This window comes from Sturnira hondurensis, unplaced genomic scaffold (assembly GCF_014824575.4).
Source record: "Sturnira hondurensis isolate 20B ecotype Veracruz unplaced genomic scaffold, ASM1482457v3 Scaffold0009719, whole genome shotgun sequence".
Classification (NCBI taxonomy): Eukaryota; Metazoa; Chordata; class Mammalia; order Chiroptera; family Phyllostomidae; genus Sturnira; species Sturnira hondurensis.
Window position 1 is genome coordinate 2,734,877 of NW_028082350.1, and position 22,757 is coordinate 2,757,633.

At 45.2% G+C, this 22,757-nt stretch overlaps 3 protein-coding genes and 1 pseudogene across 15 annotated transcripts in view; all 4 read right to left on the reverse strand.

The window, feature by feature from the left end:
* Positions 1–1,691: 1,691 nt before the first annotated feature.
* LOC118994689 (mast/stem cell growth factor receptor Kit-like) lies at positions 1,692–5,922 on the reverse strand (annotated as a pseudogene).
* Positions 4,818–9,433, reverse strand: TMEM25 (transmembrane protein 25). Of its 8 annotated transcripts, none has more exons than XM_037057465.1 (9): positions 9,375–9,433; positions 8,663–8,756; positions 8,075–8,386; positions 7,348–7,638; positions 7,053–7,184; positions 6,743–6,773; positions 6,494–6,594; positions 6,266–6,352; positions 4,818–6,144 (listed from the first exon to the last, which is right to left on the reverse strand). In XM_037057465.1, exons 2-9 carry the CDS (start codon positions 8,730–8,732, stop codon positions 6,071–6,073), a joined length of 1,098 nt encoding a protein of 365 aa, XP_036913360.1. In that variant the 5' UTR covers positions 8,733–8,756; positions 9,375–9,433; the 3' UTR covers positions 4,818–6,070. The 8 variants fall into 8 exon arrangements, with proteins under 8 accessions (XP_036913360.1, XP_036913362.1, XP_036913358.1 ...); XM_037057467.1 differs by lacking the exon at positions 9,375–9,433 and adding an exon at positions 9,214–9,365 and having other exon boundaries at positions 8,663–8,744; XM_037057463.1 differs by lacking the exon at positions 9,375–9,433 and adding an exon at positions 9,214–9,365.
* Positions 9,434–9,461: 28 nt separating this feature from the next.
* TTC36 (tetratricopeptide repeat domain 36) lies at positions 9,462–13,383 on the reverse strand. The gene is made up of 3 exons (XM_037057469.1): positions 13,155–13,383; positions 12,121–12,309; positions 9,462–9,793 (listed from the first exon to the last, which is right to left on the reverse strand). Exons 1-3 carry the CDS (start codon positions 13,264–13,266, stop codon positions 9,519–9,521), a joined length of 576 nt encoding a protein of 191 aa, XP_036913364.1. The 5' UTR covers positions 13,267–13,383; the 3' UTR covers positions 9,462–9,518.
* A 3,121-nt stretch (positions 13,384–16,504) lies between these two features.
* The window catches only part of KMT2A (lysine methyltransferase 2A), a 106,704-nt gene continuing 100,451 nt past the window's right edge, over positions 16,505–22,757 (reverse strand). For 5 of the 6 annotated variants that reach the window (XM_037057456.1, XM_037057455.1, XM_037057459.1 and 2 more), the window contains 5 exons: positions 22,533–22,707; positions 22,266–22,373; positions 19,910–19,993; positions 19,383–19,512; positions 16,505–18,664 (listed from right to left, as the gene is read on the reverse strand). In XM_037057456.1, coding sequence (XP_036913351.1) covers positions 18,389–18,664; positions 19,383–19,512; positions 19,910–19,993; positions 22,266–22,373; positions 22,533–22,707 — 773 coding nt within the window. In that variant the 3' untranslated portion in view covers positions 16,505–18,388. Of the gene's footprint in view, positions 18,665–19,382; positions 19,513–19,909; positions 19,994–22,265; positions 22,374–22,532; positions 22,708–22,757 lie in introns of those variants that run through there. The other variant, XM_037057457.1, reaches the window with a different exon arrangement.

Genomic DNA, 22,757 nt, shown 5'->3' on the forward strand with positions numbered 1-22,757 from the left:
GGCTATAACAGTCTGGTGAGACAAACTGATTTTAGAAACATCCCCCTTTTTTTAAGGGCAAATTATATCTGCCACACATTCTATACAGTGCTTAATAAACTCACCATCAGTAAATGGTTTTGATTTTTTGCTATTAAATATGCTATCACATAACTAGCTTTTACAGTGGAATCTACCCAAGTTGTAACATTTTGAAAAATTTTTTAAATATTTTATTTATTCTTTAGAGGGGAAGGGAAGGAGAGAGGGAGAGAAACATCAATGTATGGTTGCCTCTCGTGAGTCCCCTGCTGGGAACTGGCCTGCAACCCAGGCATGTGCCCTGACTGGGAATCGAACTGTGATCCTCTGGTTTGCAGGCTCATGCTCAATCCACTGAGCTACACCAGTGAGGGCCACATTTTGAAAAAATTTTTGTTGAGAAGACAGACTTTTTTCAGTTCTACCATTTTGTCCTGACCACATGATCCTTCATATGCATTGAATTTGGCAGCATGTTTTTGCATATAATGTCTTTTCAAATTATAGTCTTTGAAAACTTGCACAAATTCTGTATAAATAAAGCAGAGTGCCTTACTATTTGCCTCCACAAAAATGTAGTTAACTGTCCACTTTTCACTGAACAATCTTCCTTCATCCATAATTTTTCTTTTTGGGGGGTACTTTTTTCTTTTGAGATGTTGTAGAAGCCATATTGGAATTAAAAATATTAATAGATAAGGGATTTTATTTACTTTTATTAAGAGAATTAACTGACAGGAAAATAGAAAGCAAGGTTTGGCCCTTCTACAGCCTTCTCAGCGGCTGATGGAGGGCAAGGCAGAGGGCCGGTTGTAAAGCATGGCAGGTGATACGTAAGGCACTGCTGAGGTGTGGAATTACCTTTAATAATCAAATAAGAATGCTTACCTGACTTCTAAATAACATTAAACACCTAATGTTGCAATGGTAGGTTGAAATATTATTGATAATTGCTGCCTGCCTCACTAAGTCACCACTAGCACACGTAACATCCGATGGTGTCAATTCCACTGTCTGCACTTGGAAGAGAACACACTGGAAGCCGCTGCACACCACAGTAAAACTGAAGCCACAAATAGCAAGAGTGTATGTATGTTTATTTTATGTGACATTGTGACATGTGATCACAAAAGAATCTCATAATGTTTTAAGTAAATTTATGATTTTGTGTTGGGCCACATACATAGCTTTTCTGGGCTGCATGTGGTCCATGGGCTGCAAGTTGGATGTCCCTGATTTAGAATCAAAAGAGAGAAAGAGCTTCCCAGGCAAGAGAAAACTAAAGGAGTTCATCACCACCAAACCAATGTTATATGAAATGTGAAAAAGAAGATAAAAATATGAATAAAAAATGGTAATAAATACATATCTATCAGCAATTGAATCTAAAAGGGGAAATAAACAAGACAAACATAAACAGAATCAAAGATATAGACAACATTTTGATAATTGCCAAATGGGTAGGGACCAGGGGTAATGGGTGAAAATGGTGAAGGGATCAAGAAATACAAATAGGTAGTTACAGAATAGTTGTGGGAATCTAAAGTACAGCATAGGAAATTGAGTAGTCAAAGAACATATATGCATGTCCTGTGGACATGGACAATGGTGTGAGGATAGCCTGAGGGATTGGAGGGTGTTGGGTATGGTGAGTAATGGTGGAAAACTGGGATAATGATAATTACATAATTAAAATATTAAAAAATAAAATAAATGTGAAATGCAAAAAGGCAGAATTCTTGCACACTTGGTTGTAGTCCTACACTCCATTGATGGAATTTTGAAACACTAATTTTCCAAATGGTGACAAAGAGGAGTTTTGTATCTGCATATCCACTGGCCCGATGTACATGAACATCTCTGCTTAGTTATTAGACAAAGATACCAATGTATTATGGCCTCTGGGAACCCTTCTGCCACACATTGGGGCATGCCATTCTTGGGCCTCTCAGGAGTTACGATTTCTGGTTTTATGTTCACAGACACATTAAATATCATGGAAGAAGAGACATCACAACTGGACATCAGAAACATGTGTCTCCTTTGGTCCCTTTTAATCTGGTTAGATCAAGTTCACTTACATATCTGATGGTACTTTCATTCTCAGACTTGGAATACTTTTCGCATTTATCAGTGAAGGTTTTGTTCACATATATCCACTGCTGGTGTTCAAGCTTTGGGTACATAGCTTGTATTCAATAATCAAATCTACATTTTTTCCATCGTTTACAAATATTGTTAATTATTTGCCATTAGAAAGATATTAATGAATCCTTTACCTACTACTTCCCAGGCTGTTGTGACATTTGCTGATCCAAAAGTATTATTGGCATAACACATGAACACTCCAGAATCATTAACTCTTGCCAAGTTGACAGTCAACCTTTCCTATGTGCAAAATTGAAGTCACCCTTATGTCAGCTATTACTCTGTGCTTTATTTACTCTAGCTCTTTTCCTTTAACCACACTGATTCCAGGGAATCAGATACATCCTTTATCAAGCATGTCACTGTAAATTCTCCCCCTTCCTTAAGAAGATAGCTTGCTTTGGACAAATATAACTGGTACAGCTCTGATGGCTGCTCTCATTCAGGGTGAACTTCTTTGACAGCACTGACTTGTACTTTTTGTCTGTGGAGCACTGCAAGCAAAGGCATGATGCTTGTGCATTGTTTTTTTTTTTCTTTTTCTTTTTTTTTTAGAGGGGAAGGGAAGGAGAGAGGGAGAGAAACATCAATGTATGGTTGCCTCTGGTGTGTCCTCTGCCGGGAACTGGCCTGCAACCCAGGCATGTGCCCTGACTGGGAATCGAACCATGATCGTCTGGTTCGCAGGCCTGTGCTCAATCCACTGAGCTACACCAGCCAGGGCAATACTTGTGCATTGTTTCTGATGGGGATGGTGCGTTGGGATTGGGGACAAATATGAAGTGGGAAGTTTCCCTCTCACCCCATAAGGGGGTAGTAATTGGTTTCTTCTGGGGCAGTCAGAGAGCAGTGAACCAGTGTATCATTACCTTCTTTCCCATATAAGGGAAGGTCCATGAGGAGCTTTTAGGGACCTCTAAGTAGCATAAATAAACTGCTTAAGCTGCTCTCATTGGTGCCTACGTAATTGCCTGTATTGATGGCTTCTGCCTTCTCTGTGATCCATCCATTGTGTTTTCTCACTCAGCTGATCCAGGGTTTTAAAAGTCCGTTTGACAAATCTGGATTGGTGCCTGACAGCTTCCTGTTGTTGCCAACAGTATGAACTCTGATTTTGCTGGATGGATGGATGGATGGTAGAGACAGTTACTTTGGACTCACAGATGGTTGAGAAGAGCCTGTCTGGAGGCTAAACAGGACTCAGAGAAAATCCCAGATGCTGCCACTGCCTCTCCTCATGATGGCTACACTGGATTTGGAAATTTCCACAAAGCGCACAAAGTTGGGCAAAGCCTGAGATTACAGAGCTGGGAGCACAGAGCAGCAGCCCCTCCACCTAGACTTTGAGATACAATTCACGTATCATAGAGCTTACCCTTTTAAAATGTACAATTCACTGGTTTTTGGTTTATTTGCAAAGTTGACAATTTATCACTACTAATTCCACAACATTTTCATCATCCTAAAAGAAACCCCGTATTCATTAGCAGTCACTCCCCCTTGTTCTCTTCCCCGGTCCCTGGGAACCACTGACCCATTGTCTCTATAGATTTGCCTGTTTCGGACATTTCATATAAATGGACTCATAGAATATGTGATCTTTTGGGTTCAGCTTTTTTAGCATAGTGTTTTCAGTTTCACCCATATTATAATTTGATGGGCTTTGACCTGCATAATGAGGGTTTTTTTTTAAATTTGCATTTTCTCGTAAGAGTGAACTTTCTTCAAATCCTCCAAGGAATTACTCAACAATGGTACAAGAAGTTTCTATGCTAAGGGATGTGCATAGAAAATTGGGACACTAATTTGAAAGTCTACACCTTAGCAAACACTTGCAAGGATGGCAGACTTGCCAGGAAGAGCAAAACTTTCTGCTAAAGTAAGACCTGGGCTTGTAGCCTTGCCAAAAAAACCATCGGGGAAGGTGACAGTGGAAGAGAGCAGAACTGATTGCAGGGCATCCAGGCTCCTAACATTCTGGAACCATGAAGGAGCTTACAAACAATACCAAAAGAGGTGGGAACTAAATTCCTCTGAGGAGGGTGGGCAGCCTTCACTGGTCCCTCGGAGGAAAAGAATGAGTGAGAGAGGTGAGCAAAGGCCATGGTTCAGCAAGCCAAGGCCATCACTAAAAAAGGCAGACTACAAATCTGCCTCCCGTAACTAGGCCCATTTCTAGTCTTTCTTCCCTTCATGAGCCCCCACCCCCCCACCTTTTTTTTGGGAAAACCACAACCTAGTCTGAACCTTCTGAACCTCTGGTCTGGGCAAAGGGGTTCAGTGTTGCTTAGCTACAGTCCTGAGTGGGGAAGAGTCTGCCAAGTGAAAGCGGCCAAAGGAGACTCAGTCACTGGGTATAGCTATGGTCCCCAACTGGTACTCTGGAAACAGAAAATGCCAGCCCTGCCACTGTTAATTAGAGAAATACTATTTTTAAAAAACCCCAAAGATCTGAAGCAAATAGAGTGTTAAGATTCAAGAGTTACAAGAATTAAATAAAAATTATATTAAAACAAACAAACAAACAAACAAAAACAAAAAAAAAGATTCAAGAGTTGAGTGATGGGCACACAGGTATTTGCTATATTTTCTCTACTGTGTGACTTAAGATTTCATTAAGAAACCTATTTGAAGGAAGGAAAGACATGTAACATTCACTCAGTCAAGTTTATTGAATTTACTGTGTGCTCAGCACTGTGCTTGGCTGTAACGTGAGAAAAATGACAAAAGAAGATAACAAGGGAGAAATATACTTAATTTGCAGTCATTTCCATGTTGCTTTGTAACATGTCCTTGGGCTGTATTGGGATATGTGGTATCCCTCTTGCTCCATGTCCCCCAACAGCTTCTGGCACTGTTGAATTATGTGCCACTATAAACATTCCCTGAAGAGCAGAGAGTGGGACGGGAAGAGTGGCTTCCTGCTGAGGGGCAGTAGGCTTAGTCAGGGTGAGCTCTCATGAAGGGGAGATATGTGGAAAGGGAAACCATCAACCTCGAGGGCTCAGGGTACTCATTGAATCGCAGGAAGGCAAGACTTGGGGAACCCACAGAGAAGGCCCTCACTCACCCCTCCCCAGGGGATGTGTTTAAAGTGCTAACTAAGAAAAACACTAAGAAGAAGATGCATAGCTACATGCTGTCCTGGACGCGACTAGACTTCTTACCTCCCTCTTTTCTCTTGATTTATGATAACACCAGGTACTAGTACCACCAGAGACCAGGCCAATAGGGAAGTCTGGTGCCCAGTGAAGAAGTGGAAAAGGTCTACCATATAACCAATGATGCCCAGGAGAAGGTAAGGACAGAGAAAAAGCAGAGGTATACAGCAAAAAAGACTAGTCTGCGCTTGGCCAATCCCCCTGGGCCAGGGGTTGTCACCTGTGCAAAGAAAATTTTGGTTCTATATGGCTAGTGGGGTCCTGAATTTTCCCTGAGGGAACAAAGCTTCATAGCATGGGAAAAGAAATCCAAGACGTGCAAGGCCTTCCTTGTCCCACAACCTGGCACGACCCCATGCCAGCTGTACTAGGTGCCAAGTACTAGTATGAGGCAGGGCAGGCCCAAGCCAACAGGGCCATGCCACACTTAAGATGCCAGATGAGATCTGAACACATGAGCAAAAAGCTGTATCTGCTTGGGCATGAGCATCACATGCAGACCCACAACCCGAGTTAGAATAAGGGTTTAGGTCCAGCCGGCTTCTTGCCAAGGATACCTGTGCCCCTGAGGGTCAGATCCCAGCAGAACCATCACCTGGATGACAGAGAGGGCACCCCAGTTAGGGGTGCAACACAAGTGGAACTGGCCTCTTCTCACTGGCAACATGGCAGGACAGAGGATGCCTCGGAGGAGCGGGAGAGTGCCCAGGGGCCATGGCACCCTCCATTTTGCCCTTAGCTCAGAGCCAGATCTCATCGCTGCTCACACTGGACACTCGATAGATGTAGCCCAGCATTGGTAGACGGATGAAACCTGCAGGGTCAGAGATGCCCAGTCTTGGTAACCCTCATTCTGGGGAGTTAGGAGATCTTTCTCTGCCCCTGGGGATCTACAGGCAAAAGCACAATGGCTGAGGAGTGTAGGAAGAGGGTACCTTGGCTGGTGAGGAGGCCACCAGGCTCTGAATCCGGAAGCTCTGGTCGGCTGTTTTTCCAAGCCATCTGCTGGTCTGCTGGTTTCCCTGTTGGGTGACAAAGTGAGTGGTGCCCAGGACAAGGAGTGCGCCTGATGGACCTTGCCTCTCCTAAGTACTAAGGTCTCTCTTTTTCTTAAGAGCACTTCTGAAGATAAAGCAGGGGAAAACAGAGGGTCCTGGATGTACCTCTGGAATCTGGAGTGAGGTCATTGAGCTGAAGGTTACATGGAAGGGACATGTTCTCCCGCAGCAGGCACACATTGTTGAGTTTCAGGTTGTTGGAGTCACTACAAGGTGGACAAAGCCTGGAGATATGCCCTGGCTCCAGCTGGTTTCTTTTGGACCAGTTCCCGAATGACCAGCAACTGCAGATTCCCATCTGTCCCCATGCTGCATCTCCGTTCAGCCCCTCCACCCAGCCCCAGGAACAGTTACCTAGAGATCAGAGATGGGCGCCGGGAAGGGTCTAAGGAGAAAGAAACCACATCACTATTTTCAATGTGCTCACCCACTCTAGGCTCTGCCCACCTGCCCTTTTAGACCCAGGACTCTTAGGCAAGGGACTCTCCAATGCCCAGTCCTGTGCCCTGGGATGCACATGATTACCCATGGCCACATCCAGGAACACTGGCACTGCTGCCTATCAGAGATGACTTGTTCTGCTCAATACTTTCTGCCCTGCTGCTCACCCTGACCTCATCTCCACTCCCCGGCCACCCTCTTCCCCCCACCACTTTGGCCCTACCTTTGGTCTTCTTTTCTTTCCTGCAGACCAGGCAGGCCACCAAGGTGCTGAATGCCACCAGGGTGCCCAGGGATAGCCCTCCAGCCACAATGATGCCCAGCAGTGGTACTTCCACCTGAGTGGCCAGGAGTCCTGCAGATGGTCCTTTGGTTAGGTTCCAAGTGAGCAGGGCCCCCCAACTCTGAGATGCCACAGGCATTGTCCTCCTTGCCCAAGGTGGCTGGGGACGACTCATTCACAGGCCTCATCCAAAGGGCAACAAGTCCCCCCATTTCTGTACTGATTCCATACTCACCTTGGGCTGGAAGTGAAGTACTGGTGACACCCACATCATTGGTGGCTACCACAGAGAGGTTGTATGCCAGGCTGCGAAGCTGCAGCTGCACAGTGTGGTTGGTGAGCCAGCGGTAATTCTGGGCTTCCAGCACCAGGAAGTCTGAGGTGTTGACAGTCACCAGCCCATCCTGGTCGATCCAGGTCACATTGGCAGGTGGGTTGGCACGTACCAAGGCAAAAAGAACCACAAGGAGGCTCTGGCCCTGAGCTTCCTGGTACTTGGCCCCGACATGGGCAATCTCCGGCTTAACTGGTGCAAAGCAGAGGCCAATATGCTCTCACCACAGCCCCTCATACTCGTTGCCCTTTCTTCCCAAACCCAGAAAGGATCTCTCCGCAGGGGAACACTGGGAAATAGGGTGATTATGTGTACCCGAGAGGCAGTATTTTGTCGTGATCAAGAGTATGAAAACTAGGGTCAAAATGTACAGATCTGAATACTGGCTCTTCTTACCAGCTGTATGACCTCTGCCAGATTGCTTCACTTCTCTGTGCCTATATTCTCATATATAAGGTGGGGATAACATACTAATTACTTCGTAGGATTGTTTTAAGGATTAAAGTTAGTTAATGCTTCCAAAGCACTTAAATGTTTGTTAAAAGTCTTACCAGACCACCTGCCAGGTAGCTGCTGGGGGGTCCCCGGGCAGTGAACCTCTCTCCCTGCCCACCACAGGGGCACTCACATTGCACGTTGAGGATGATGGAGGCGTTGGCTGACCGACCACTGCTTGGATCCTGCAGGGAGCAGTTGAGCTCATGTTGGGCCCGCTGGGCAGTGACAGTGAAGGTGCTGGTGCCTCCAGAGAAGGCCTCCCCATCCACACTCAGCAGCCTTGAGGTGCTGGCCTCCTGCAGCTGTCCATCCAGGTACCAGGCCAACTGGGGGATGCCAGACCCTCCTGTCACTTGGCAGGTGAAGGGGTAGCGTTCATTCTCCCGAAGTGCCAGCTTGGCCCAGGTCTGACCATTGATCCGTGGTGCCAACTCTCCCCAACCTGGAAAATAATAGGAAGTTCTGGCTAGGGTTGGTACTGTTCTGTAACCAAGATGAGGTCTAGTTATAGATGGACAAAAGGCCAAGACAGAGCACCTGGGTTCTCTCACCAGGAACTGGCTGGATCTTGGGTAGGTGTGTGAGGGGAAATCCAACTCTGCTGCATAAGGTCTGACGTGAGTACCCAAACCCAAGGGAGGAGAGAGGAGGAGACATGATCCCAAAAGTGCTTGACCAAGGGATGAAGAGGGGTGTTGCCCAGGTCAGGGCCAAGTACCTGAGCTGAGAAGGGCTGGCAGGAGCAGCAGTGTGTGCCGGATGGTAGCTGGGCCAGGAGGCAGTGACATGGTAGTGCGGGCCTAGGACCCAAGCTGCCAAGAGAAGGGGTTGGGCCTCGACATTAGCCAGGTGAGATCAGGCCTACTTAGTAATTCCTCCAGGAATTAACTTTACAGAAACAAAAATAAACCATGAACATAAACACAAATGTAGACCAATCCACAGGGGTGAAGACAAGGAAGCAAACAGCCAAGCTCAAAAGCCCAAACCCTGGATGCAGGGGACAAACAGGCACACCCCCACGGATACAAAGAAACAACCAGGAAATTTGCAGCCACCCCAGGCCCAGGCACACACACGCTAACACTCCGCCAACATGCGTCTCCCCCCAAAGAAACCGTCTTACTCTAGACGCCTTCTCTCTTGCCCCCTCCCCGCATCTCTCACTCTAATCCCCCTTTCCCATCCTTCAGGTTGCTGCTGAAGAAGAGGTGATCCTGCGTTCGGGGAGTGCAAAGAACACCCATCCCACTTTCTGAGGCTGCTCACCTAGCTGTCCGCCGCAGCTCAGCCTGGAGCAACTGCTCAGGCCTGGCAAGCACTGCAGTGCGCTGTGGGCAGCGAGCACTAGGCTTGGCTTGGCCAATCAATGCCTGATCACACCGTTGGGCCCCTCCCGGCTAGGCGCTACTTGAACTTCAGCTACTTACCCCTCGCCGCACTCCCTGAGCTGTCCGCCCTCCCTATCCCCTCCCCCGGCTGGGACCGCGAGTGGGAGTAGACACAGGCGGAATTCATGCAAGTCAGCAGTTTTATTGGTGCAGGGCCCTCCCCTCCCTTGCCGGTTGGCTGGCTCATTGTCCGTCGTGGGGGTGTCCGTGGGGGTTGCGCAGCTGCCCCATCACGTCGGCCAGCATGCGATTGCACAGCGCTGCATATGGGTTGAGCAATACCAGCTGGCGCAGCGCGAAGGGGCTGCCTAGCTGCGCTGCTCTCTGGAAGTCCCTGCGGGCATCATCGTTCCGGTTCTGCAGCCGAGCCAGTATCCCGAGCTGCACAAAGCTCTGGCGGGCTGCGAGGCCCTGCCCGCCGCTCAGCGTCACAGCGCGCTCCAGGTCCTCCAGGGCTCCTGCTGGACGAGCGTAGAATCTCAGAATTGGAGCCTGGGGCTCGGCCCTTTACAGTCCGCCTGCCTGTTAACCTAGAGGTAGTTCGTTATTGCTATTCCCCTTGCACAGATGAAGACTGGAAGAGTTGGAGAAGACATGCCTGCCTGTACAGCCACTTAGGGGCAGAGCTGGGACTTAAGTTTCACACCAAAACTTGAAAGTTGCTGGAAGTATTTTAAATGATCCCTATGTTCATGAATGGGGCCCGTTGCTGTCATGTAGCTGGCAATTTATTCCACATATATTGATATGTAATTAACCATCTTCCATGTGCCAGGTGACTAACTCTGAATGCAAGAGTCCAAAATAATCATACTTACCAACAACTGTTTCTTACAAATACAGTACAGTCCATTTCTTTTCCTTTTGAAGGCTTTTCTCTCCTCTTCCATTGTGATTTTTTTTGAGAGGTAGAGAAACATCAATGTGTGAGAGATACATGGAATCGGTTGCCACTTGCACGCCCCAAACTGGGGACCGAGCCTGCAACCCAGTCCCCCCTCCCAAGAGTGTGCCCTGACTGGGAATCAAACTGGTAACCTTTTGGTTCCCAGGGAGGCTGGCACTCAACTCAGGCACACCAGCCAGGGCCCACTGTGTGATTTTTAAGTTTCCCTCACCTGTTTTCTCCACTTACTGCTTCTCCTCATTCTTTATTTCTATAATCTTCATTATTTTGTATTCAACTTTCTTTGGTCTTAGAGCCAGAGCTGACCTGCTCCATTTTTACTATTGTTCTCATGAAGCCCTTGGGATTAGGCATCTGAACTCAATCTCCAGGAGCCTTCTGGTGTCTACTGTAGGGTCCATTGAGCCGCATTTCATCTGGGTGCTTGGGGAGCTCTCAAGCAAGGCTGACCTTCCATTTCTATTTGTTTTGATCCCTGGAACTCCACAAGGGCTATGTCCCCCACTGCACCTGGACCTTTTGAGAAGCTCTCTGATGACATTTCTTGGTTTCTCTCAGAGCAACTGGTCTAGAGGAATTGAAAGTCTCCTCCTGGAGAACTGCCTCTGATCCTGTCTGGGGTTTTGGTCTGAAGGCTGTCTCCAGCAACCTTTACAGCCCTGCCTTGACAGAGGCAGAGCCAGGTGGCATACAAGCCTGGAAAAGGAGCCCTTGAGGTTCTCCACTGTTCCTACAATGGAGTCCAGACTCTCCAGCTTGGCATTACTGGTCCCAAGGGTACCTCCATCACCAAGTCTTAATAGTCTAGAAGTTCCCTACTAGTCTTCTGTGGTTTACGCCACTGATAGATCTGCTCTCTGGTTCCCAGCATGGCTGGCTCCCTTTGTCCCATGGTCCCAACTTCGGCTAGTTACCACAATGCAGGTTTGATCCAGTCACTGCCCAGCTAAAACCCTTTAGTGAGCCCTGGCTGGTGTGGCTTGGATTGAGCGCCAGCCTGTGAACCAAGGGGCCTTTGGTTCAATTCCCAGTCAGAGTACATGCCTGGGTTGCAGGCCAGGTCCCCAGTGGAGGGCACACAGGAGGCAATCACACATTGATGTACCTTTCCCTCTCTTTCTCCCTCCCTTTCCCTCTAAAAATAAATAAAATCTTTAAAAAACAAATGACCCTTTTGTGATTCCTGTTTACCTCTAGGCCCTAGCACATACTTCCTCCTCTCCCTGTTCCAGTCAGCCTGGAGACCGGATATCCCCTGTACCTTTCTTTCATGCCTTCTGGACCTCTATAGACTCCTTTCCCAATTTCTCCTCCATCCAGCTAACTCCTACTCATCCTTCAGGAGCAGATCCCTTCTAACCTGTTGTGGTGGTATCATAATTATGCGTCTGTCCTACCCCCTAGGATGTGAGAGGCAATATTAACTCTGGAGCATTGCAACCTGGTTTGAATCCCAGCTCTGCCACTTCTCAGCTGTAGGAGCAGCAAGCTACCTAACCTCCATGCTTGTTTCTTCATCTATAAAATGGAGATCAACGGTAGTATGTACTTTTCAGGGTTGTTGTGAGGATTAAATTAGTTATGACAGATGACATGTAAAGTCCCTTAATTGCTGTATCTTTTGTGTCCTCAGCACCTGGCCCATTGCCACAATAGTAGATTCCCATTAAATGTTAAATAAATAAATGGAATGCAGTCTATTCTGACTTTCTTAATAGCCCCAAGAAATTAGCAGGGCCCATATCTTATAGGTAAGAATGCAGATTCAAGAAGGGTTTAATGACTCCCCACCCCATTCCCCAGGTCCACCACTTCATCTCTGGTCTGTGTACTCCAGGGCCTCTTCTGCCCTGGAGGGTCCAGAGCATCTAGCCTCACCTGTCACATCTCCCTGGAGTCGCCGGGCCTGGGCTCGATTGTTGTAGGCTGATGCCCTCTCAGGCAGCAGGTTGATGGCTTGGCCAAACCTCTCCAGTGCTGTGTTGAGATCACCAGACTCAGCTGCTACCACTCCCTGCAGCTCCAGGGCCTTGGACTGCTCCAACTGAGCTTGAGGGAAAACTCCATCTGTGCCAAGGAGGGAGCCAGGAGAATGTGCAGTTGGGAGCAAGAAGCAAAAGCCACCTCAGGCTTTAGAAACCTGAGTCAGAACTTACTGGGCTGAGGTATGGGCCACAGGAGTCAGATACAGTATTTGGGGGCAGGGGACCTGAGGTCACTAAGGCTGAGAGCTGGTACTGCCTAAGTCACAAAGAGATCTGGGAAGGGGGCCTTGGTTGGCTCCCCATTATCAAGAGAATAAAGTACACTGTAGCTAAAATGCTTGCTCAAGGTCACACAGTCTGTAAGCTGCATAGCTTGGATTTGAACCCAGGTCTTTCTGGATCCTTAGCCTGTCTCCATTTTGTTTTACTATATTACCTTCAACACAAAGTGCACTCATTGTGGAAGGACTGACTCAGTGCTTGGCTTGTAATAGTAAGTAACAATGAAAGCTTGCTTAGGTTCACTGGAGCCATGCCCTGCCCTCTTCCATCATGGGATGACATATTCTGTTTTAACAAACATGGGAGTGCAATGTCGCCCTCCTACATGTCAATAGTTAAACTTAGATCACAGAGAGAATTAAGTGGTAAGGTAAATTCAGAGGTGTGGGGACAAAGGATTGAAACAAACCCTCTCAGCAAAGTGACTCTTGCCAAACCCTCATCAGTACACTGAGGTACAGCCAATCTTTTATTCCAATCTCAATCATTGCCCAAGGGGCATGGAACATACCAGGGACTTTGAAAGACCCCCCCCCCCACCAGCGCAAAAGATAAAGACCATTCCTTCTGCCCCCCCACCCCCACCCCAGGGAGGTCTGCACACCAGCCAATGTGGAGAGCTATACTCCAAGGTCAAACACTCACCTTCTACTTCTTTCTCAGCTTCCCCTCCCATGTCCAACCCAACAATGTCTCCAAATGGGGTGTCAGGGTTGAAGATGGCCTGTAATACTGCCTGATCATTTACAGTCCCCATGATGCTCAACTACAAAGATCCAAAAAGGTGACTCAGGATAAGAGAGGGAGGAAGAAGTGGTGGGTGGTGATCGAGCTTCACAACCAATTGATCTAGAGAGGTTGAGGACCACCCCCCATGAAGAGGAGTGTCTTCCACTCTGTTGGCTGTAGTGTAAACTCAGCCTCCTTTGGCCAGAGGTTAATGACCCTGGCCTGGCAGAACATTTACAGGTTTTTCTCAACGGCCTCCCCACCAGTACCCCAGTCCTAGGAGAAACAGTAAATAAATCCAATTTCAGCCTTAAGGTGGAGTAAAGAGAGGGTGCTGTCCAGGTTCTCCCTTAAATGCTTTTATTACATTCACAGATTGGGAGAAAAGCCCTAGAAACAACTGCTTCTAGGAGGGAAGTATGTAGGCAGTAAAGGAACTATTCCTTTGTCTTCTTGAGCCCATCTTCATATCCAGAATTAATCAGGTCCTGAATATACATCATTGATAAGGAAAGAAAATTCGGTTAGGAGAGCCAGTGTGGAAGGCAATGAAGAATGAGTTAATTATTTCAACTTAAAATAAAGGACTGTGGAAGGTCCTCTATAATCAGGTTACAGGTCACACCCCTCCTCCGTGTCTCCACCCCAGCAATACCAAAAGAAACCTCCACCACATGCAGCAATAAACTTGACATGTTTATTAATTAAACTATCACTTAAATAAAAAAAAGTGCATAGAAAATAAACATGTTTAAAAACTCCTTTTTTTTACAACTATGTACACTTTTTACTTTTACATTCAGTCTTTCGTAGAGAGCTTTCAGCATTATTATTTTTGAACTATTAAAGTTATTTTCCTTCATCCCTGCCACAGGGAGTTATTAACACTGATGGATTTTAGACACATTTTTTTCCTTTTTTTTCCTCTTTTTTCTCTAACCAGAAACTTGGAAGAACACAGGGGGAAAAAACAACAAAAGATCTGTTATACATGATAAAGTTGTCAAGAAATGTCCTATCTCTAAAAAAGAAGCTTGTTATCTGTTGAGCTTTTGAAACAATTATTCAACTACCTGTATTTACTAAAGAGACTGTTAAAAGTTCAATGAAAGAAACACCACAAATCTATTTTCTTGTTTGAAAGACAGAACTAGAGTACCTTGGAACAAGATACCAGGAAAGCACATAACACAATCTTCCCCTAAATGCAGGTGGTAACCCCAACATTCATAACCAAAAATAAAGAACAAGGAGTACAGATACCGCCTGGCAACATTCACTGGCAGAAAAAAGATCCAGGTGACACCACTTCTGCACTTCTTTCTGACCCTAGGAATGGGCTATGTCCACCATCCCTTTATGGTTTGGGTTTCTCCATTTCAGAAGATCAGAGAAGTGTCAGACTGACATTTTCCTGCCACTACTAGCAACTGTAACACAATCCTTATCTATAGTGTTAAAGAATTAAAAGCCATGGACTGAACTAGGCTTCGTTACATGGTGCATTACTATATTAGTTCCTATATATATATTTATATTTATTTGAAAACCAAAACAAAAAGTTGCAAGTTTTCAGAGCGTGAGACTTGACTGGTATTCATGATTCGGCACAAAACCATCTGCTCAATAACCTTGTATTGCTTTAAATGAAGGAAATGAAATAAAATTACACCCAGCCCTTTGCAATGACCCGCTTTTTCTTAAAAAACAAACAAAACAACAACAACAACAAAAACCTATTTAAAAGTCCCAAATCAAAAAGTTATCTGACAAGGTTTTTGACCTTTAGTATTTTCAGATATTTGATTGAACATCAGTCCTTTAGAAAGATACATTCATTGAAAGCTTATTTTTTTGTCTTTTTTTTTTTTTTTTTTTTTTTTTAAATCAAGGGAGCTGCATGGTGCTCACTGCATTGGCCGGGGATTTGACAGAGGCAAGCAGGGTGGTGGACTGGATCCTGGCAAAGGAGTCTGGCTAAAAACATATATAGCTGCCAGGGTTTCCCCTTTAATTCTTGTTATTGGTCTAAAACCAGGAGGGGTTGGGCTGGGGGTGGTGCACAGTAACATAGCAGGAACCAAGGGACCAAGTTCTGGCCAAAGGGTCAGCGCCATGCAGCTATTCTGGTTACACGGTTGTCACTGGCCACCAGGAAATGCAGCCGTAACAGGTCTAGCAGCAAAGCTGTAAGGGAGCTGGCTCTCTTACTGAGAACTGACCAGGTTTGCAGCCTGTTACTACTCCTTAGGGATTTGGAGTGCCCCTTTGGGGTATTCTTAGGAATGACCCACCACAGTTCCTCAGTCTGTTCTACCTTGTTTCCTTCTTATAGGGAAACCTTAGCTCATTTCCCAAGTTGTTGGCAGGTATGCTGAATTTTGGCAATAAACTCAAGGCTGAGCTGTAATGAGGAATTTCTCATTTCTGTGGTTACAATTAGGGAGTGGAAAGGCAAGGCAAACATCTGCAGCTGGCAGAAGGAAAGACATAGGCTCCTCCCCTGGCCTCAGGGTTTGGGACTGGTAGAAAAGAGGATGAGGAGGGGGCTCACAGTACAGCATGGCCTAGCAGGGCAGTAACTAGGTCAGTTTAGCTGAGTTTCCCCTACCCCTAGACTGGCCTTTGGGTCTTTCTCAAGGTGAATTCATGATCCATCAGTGCATTAATCATTTCAGTAACAAATGCAGCTTAAGGTTTTTTCTTGGGTGGAAAAATGAATAAAAGGATTTACAAAAAAAAAAAAATCTCACACAGTGCAATAAAGGAAACCAGACAATAGTGGAACCCCTAGAGCCACCATGTCTCGTCCATGGGCAAAAGGAGGAAGGGAGGTGAGGTCTGGGCAGAGTGCTTTTCCCCAGTCCCCTGCTGGCACTTCTCCATGAACAAGTAAGTCTCTGCCATCCTGGCCACAGTGCTGTGCTCCCTGCATGCCAGTAAAACAGTGACAATGTTCCAGTAAAGCCACCGAAGTTCTTAAGGTCATGGAAGAACAGGGAACCCAGGATGGAAAGCACAGCAGAACCATGAGCCCTGGAGCAGAGTGCTGGGCTGGGTCATACTGCTTTGGCAGACTTCCATAGAAACGGACTTCTTGTGTGGAGAAAAGGCTATCTTGCCTCCACTGGACTACACTGCTCTGAAACCTTGTGGCTGACAAAGGCAGAGAGAAACCTCTTTTTATTGTGAGTGGTCAAACTGTGCTTCGGTCTCGACAGGCTGCCCCAAAACGGGGCACCGGAGGATCTGTGGATTCTTTGCAGCTAATGAGGACTTGGTGGGTAGAGGAAAGGGAACAAGGTGATCTATGAGGCAGATGGTAATGGAAATGTCAGGCTGTCATTCAACTTGGTTGCTAACTCTGAAGTAGGACAGATGAGGCAAAAATAGATTACCACCTCTCACCACTCTGAGCTAATGACAGAAAGGAGAGAGTGTGGGAAAGAAGAGGAGCAACCCAATGGAGTTGGGTGACCTTCCTTTTCTATTTATTGTCAAAGAGCAAACCTAGGAAACTTTTATGTCAACAGGGCACAAAGAAACTAGACATTAAACAACAAAAAGTACACCTTCCGTGGGGAAGTTGAGCAGGAAAAACCAGACTTTGTGTATACAGCTGAGTATTTTCTTTGACTTCATCCTATGAAAATAAAAAATTATTTAAAACCAATCTTCTTTTAAATTAGGATAATACCATGGTTTAAAAATAGCCTTGTCATAAGTGCTTCTCCCTATGAAGTGCTTCTTATAGAAAAATATACAAAATATATTTACATTTATAAAACCTTAAATAGTAAACTGTAAACAGAACAGAGTAAAATCCAATGACTTAATTTAACAGGTTCAGGACACTGTCTTGGGGGTAGGGAGAGAAGAAATATTTGACAATGTTTTGACCACACCCTAAGGAGTAATCAGGGCAGTAGTGTCATTTAATTTACTTTATCCATGGATTTTGCATAGGTGGCAGAGTTCCCTCAATACTAGGTGATCTACTCCCCAAGTTTTGGGCGTGGAAATCTGATTAGTGTTGTGCCTTCAACTGGAAATTGACCATTTAAAAATTAAGTCTTCTTATGTCTTAACAACAGGAAAATAAAGTCACCTTGTCCTCAGAATGGTGCCCAGAAATCATCCTGGTTGTGATACTCTGGTTGTGGCATGATTCAATTATTTAAATGATCTTTTCTTCTTCTAAAATATCATGCTACATATATTTCATTAAAACTCTCAGTGGAGCTTTACGAAAACTCCTGATTCCGTCTGGTTCTGGCCAATGGCTCCTGTCCATTTCCCCACTAGGGGTGCTCACAGGCTCAGGGAACGTTTCCATAGGTACATGATATGCCCAATAGGCAGTGTCCTTGAGCCGGGAGTCACTGTCTCCTACCACCCAGGATGGGAAAGCAGTGGGATGAATAACAGGGAAAACAAAGAAGTAGAGTGAAGAGAAGGAATGAGAGGGAAGCTGCTCCTATTAGCAAGAAAGGTAATTGGCTGAAATAAGGCTCATGGGATAATACTCCCACTTAAAGCCCACAGGCTCAATGTTTGGTAATTAATTGGCACAACCCCAAGACAGCTTTTTGATATCAAAGATGCTAAGAATCCTGTTTTCCAAGTAGAAGTAAACTCTCAAGTTAGGAAGATAGTATGGGAAAACAACCAGACCTCTGTCTGTTCAACAGATGGCCACAGGCTGGGCCTGGCTGGCAAACCATCGGGTATCCAACCAACCCTGTATTTGGGGCTTTGCCTGACTCCTTGCTTACAGTGCTTGGGAAAAGACTAAGGAGAGGATGGCAACTTTCCTCTGAGGAGATGCTCAGGCCAAATCTCCCAACATAAATAACCCATAGCTCCTTCCAGGCAAGTCTACTAGGGGCCCCGTTTCCTACTTTTTAACAGCATATAATCAGAAGGCCCCAGTGAAAAGTGGATCACAGATCTTTTCTTTGAGACCTCTCTCTCTCCAGGACTATAATCACACATATAATGTAAATATGAGACATAAGGGAGCTCAGCCATCATGGAGGCCCCTCAACTGACCACTCAATCCTGAACTCCTAGCTGCTGGCAAAGACCTTCAGCATGGCTCTGGATGGCCCTGAGTCTTAGTACTCCAACACTGGGGGAGAAGAGCAGCTTTAGTTTAGGAACTTCCGGCATTTCTTGGCGCCACAGTTACAGGGTAGCTTGTTGCTGGCATCCTCGATGGGGAACTTATAGTCGTAAGTGAGTTCTTCCCCTCGGTAGATCTTGCGCATGGCAAAGATGACAATGTGCTTCTGTCCATCAATATTGATGACACGAGAGTAGCAGTTAGGCTCACATGAGTGATTGATGAAACGTGCAGCATTTCCATGCATGGTGGCATCCACTACCTCTGAGTCATCAATTCGAAACATGTAGCAACCTATGCCCTATATGTGTAGGAGAATGGAGAAGAACCTGTTATTTATTTCAGCTCAGATTTGAGAACATTTTCCAACCTTTTCCTGATGTGACTTATAGCTGCTGATGAACAAAATTTCCTCTAGTAAAATGTCCAGATTTCTACCCTGGCTGGTGTGGCTCAGTGGATTTAGCACCAGCCTGGGAACCAAGGGGCTGATGGTTCGATTCCCGGTCTAGGGCATATGCCTGGGTTGCAGGCCAGGTCCCCAGTAGGGGGCACATGGGAGGCAAACCACACATTGATGTTTCTCTCCCTTTCTTTCTCCTTCCCTTCTCCTCTCTAAAACAAACAAAAAACCAAATAAAATCTTTAAAAAAAAATTCCAGATTTCTCCCATCTCTCAAGATGCTTCCATGATGAATTTCTAGATTACAAGAATAGACTACTGGTTTCTTAATGCCTTCGGGAAAGAGAAACCTAAAAAATGTGTTGCTATGTGCTTTTAATTCTGGGATCTACTCGGACAAATCTTTAAAGTGCATTTTATGTACTAATCCATAGAGCGGATTATGAACTTTTACGGGGCCCACCACAAATTTCAGGTGTTAAAAAGTTGAAAAAACAAACAAACATGTCTTTGAATCAATAAAATACACTCTTTTTTGATCTAGGGATATTTAGAATTGATGGCCACTTTTTATAACAAAACAAAAGAACTGGGAGAGTGAAAGGGTGAGACTCACTTTGCTGTCATAATACTTCTCTCTCTTGTCAGTCTGGATGGAACGGATGACATTGCCAGCATACTCAATCACCATCTCGCCTGCATCAATGTTTCTCTTACAAAAAAGACCCCGGCCATGGATGGGAGACCTAAGACATAAAGATGGACAAGAGATCAGACACAAGTTTTGCAATAAGGTTAACTGTGTGACTACATGAATAAATGAATGAAATTCCCTGGTCTGTCAGTCCCGCAAGGATAGACACTTGAAAAACAGCAACAAGAATCTGGACCCACCTGATCTGAACACATTAATTGTTCTAATGAATGGACAAGGATTAAAAATTTCTCCATTCTGTCCTACTAGAAGTAGCAACATTGTAATGCTGACTTGTTTTAAATTTGTTGTTCAATGCAAGAACTGAGGATCCCAGAACTTCAATTAATAATACCTATAAAATCTAACTTATTGAATTAGGGAGGTCACTCCAGGTTTGGGAAAACTTTAGTAGTTTTCTGTAATTCTCTCTAGAATTTTAGCCATACCTGTAGACACCAACTGCCTCCTTAGAAGTCTTTTTTAAGTGCCGGAAACGCATGGGCATAGGCAGATCCATACTAGTTGCCCTCCTAAAGAGACAAGCACATTATTAATTCTATTCAGGAAATAATCAATTGTGAGTCTTAGATCAAAGGTTCCTAGAGAATATGGCTACAATATTCGTGTTCAATGCCAAGCATAACAAGTACTTTATAAAATCGGGCCCATTTTAATACACATAGTGCATTCTGACCATGATGACTAGAGGTACAGACAGAGCCGACAGAGTATACTATGGTCAAAGAACATATACATCTTACAGTTAGTTTCATTTCTCCTCTATAACTTACTCGTTTTCTTCTTCTATATTTTTAGTCTACGATGTTTGTTTATTCTCATTTTTAAAAAGTTTTTGTAATATATTTTATTGATTATGCTATTGCAGTTGTCCCATTTCCCCCTTCACTCCCCTCCACCCTGCACATCTCCTACCACCCACATTCCCCCACTTTAGTTCAAGTCCAAGTGTCATACAGGTAAGTTCTTTGGCTTCTACTTTTCCCATACTTACCTTCTTACCCTCCCCCTGTCTATTTTCTACCTACCATCTATGCTACTTATTCTCTGTACCTTCTCCCCCCTTCTCTTCCTCCCACTCCCCTGTTGATAACCCTCCATTTGATCTCCATTTCTGTGGTTCTGTTCCTGTTCTACTTGTTTGCTTAGTTTGTTGTTTTTGTTTTAGGTGTGGTTGTTAATAATTGTGAGTTTGCTGTCATTTTACTGTACATATTTAATTTCTTTTTCGATAAATCTCTTTAACATTTCACATAATAAGGGCTTGGGGATGATGAACTCCTTTAACTTGACCTTATCTGAGAAGAACTTTATCTGCCCTTCCATTCTAAATGAAAGCTTTGCTGGATAGAGCAATCTTGGCTGTAGGTCCTTGTCTTTCATGACTTGGAATACTTCTTTGCAGCCCCTTCTTGCCTGTAAGGTCTGTTTTGAGAAATCAGCTGTTGGTCTTATAGGAACTGCTTTGTAATTGTCCCCTTATCTGTTGCTGCTTCTAGGATTCTCTCCTTCATTTTTATCTTGACTAATGTAATTATGATGTTCCTGGGTGTATTCCTCTTGGGTCCAACTTCTTTGGGACTTTGAGCTTCCTGGACATCTATTTCCTTTGCCAGATTGGGGAACTTCTCCTTTATTATTTGTTCAAATGACTTTTCCACTTGTTGCTCTTCCTCTTCTCCTTCTGGTATCCCTATAATTCAGATGTTGGAACGTTTAAAGATGTTCTGGAGGTTCCTAAGCCTCTGCTCATTGTTTTGAATTCTTGTTTCTTCATTCTTTTCTGTTTGGTCATTTTTTTCTTCCTTCTGGTCCACTCCATTGATTTGAGTCTTAGTTTCCTTTCCATCACTATTGGTTCCCTGTGTATTTTCCTTTATTTCATTTAGAATAGCCTTTATTTTTTCATCTAATTTGTGACCAAATTCAACCAATTCTGTGAGCATCCTGATTACCAGTGTTTTGAACTGTGCATCTGATAGGTTGGCTACCTCTTTGTTGCTTAGTTGTATTTTTTCTGGAGCTTTGATCTGTTCTTTCGTTTGGGCCATTTTTTTTGGTCTCGATATGCCTATTACATAGTGAGGGACGGAGCCTTAGGTGTTCACCAGGGCAGGGTAACCCACATTGCCGTGCTGTGACCCTGTATGTGGGAAAGGGGTTTGAGAGGGAACCATGGCGCTTGCTCCACTCTCTGCCGGATTTCAGTCACTTCCCCCAGTTCCCACAAGCAACTTGGGATCTTCTGGTGCTGATGCCTGTGTGGGTGGGTTTGTGTATGTTCTAGGACCCTGTGGGTCTCTCCAATGAACTCTCCTGTGAGGCTGGGAGTTTCTCCCAGCACCTAAACCTCCCCCCCCACCAGGTATTTTCAATCAGTGGTTTGAGGCTTTGTTTCCCTGTGTTGGGGCCCTGGGTTGTGTGGTCTGTCCTGCTACCCAGTTTCTCCTGGTTTATCTGAGAGTGAATACACCTGGTCTGCCAACGGCCTTGTGTGCCACGGCCTGCTCCATAATCTGCTACCTTGCTGGGTCCACCAGCCCCTGCTTTGGGGCAAGCCCTCTCTGCCCCAGCTGCCCAACTCCGCCCCTCCTACTGGTCTGGATGAATGTGTCTTTAACTCCTCGGTTGTCAGACTCCCATGCAATTTGATTTTCTGTCAGTTCTTCTTAAATGTTGCCCAGGACATTCTGATCCAAGGAAAGAAATCTACACAGTGCCCTGAAGAGCTGAGTAGAGGGAATGAAGAGAATTTCAAATGACCCCTCTCCACTGAAGACTTACCGAGCTGACTTCAGTTGTACCTCCTCCTCTTCCTCATCATTGGGGTTGTATTCAGGAGGCTGCCGATGTTTAGAAGCCAGGAAATTAAACATGTCAAATGCTGACTTCCTGGAGCCAAAGGATTAAATATATTTAGGGAAATGCTTTAATAGAAGCAATAAGGACAGCACTAACACTGGAAATCTCAAAGGTTTTATGGAAAAATAATTATATCATTTGATAATAAATCAGGACCCAAAACTGTTCATAGAAAAGAACAGAACTTGCCTCAGGTGGACTTCAGCCCTGGCTGTACCATGAGGGTTCAAGGGTGGTTCATTGGCCTCCTCTGGCTTGTGAAAACGAAATTTGTAATTCCTACAGTGCTTGGCACCTGAGAGCTGCTCAATCAGGAAGAGAACTGCATCATGGAGAATCCCCAGCATCCTCAAACCATTAACACCTGTAGTTGGATCAAAGGCACCAGCATTGTGAGTACAACAAATAGGAAAC

Coding starts and splice junctions, on each gene's coding strand:
- TMEM25 (XM_037057460.1), bottom strand. CDS start 8,601: ATGTCTCCTCCTCTCTCCTCCCTTGGGTTTGGGTACTCACGTCAGACC. Junction 6,595..6,742: donor CGCCCATCTCTGATCTCTAG/GTAACTGTTCCT, acceptor TCCACCTTGTAG/TGACTCCAACAACCTGAAAC. Junction 6,145..6,265: donor TGGCCTCCTCACCAGCCAAG/GTACCCTCTTCC, acceptor CTGACCCTGCAG/GTTTCATCCGTCTACCAATG.
- TTC36 (XM_037057469.1), bottom strand. CDS start 13,266: ATGGGGACTGTAAATGATCAGGCAGTATTACAGGCCATCTTCAACCCT. Junction 12,310..13,154: donor AGCTGAGAAAGAAGTAGAAG/GTGAGTGTTTGA, acceptor TCCTTGGCACAG/ATGGAGTTTTCCCTCAAGCT. Junction 9,794..12,120: donor ACTCCAGGGAGATGTGACAG/GTGAGGCTAGAT, acceptor CTCGTCCAGCAG/GAGCCCTGGAGGACCTGGAG.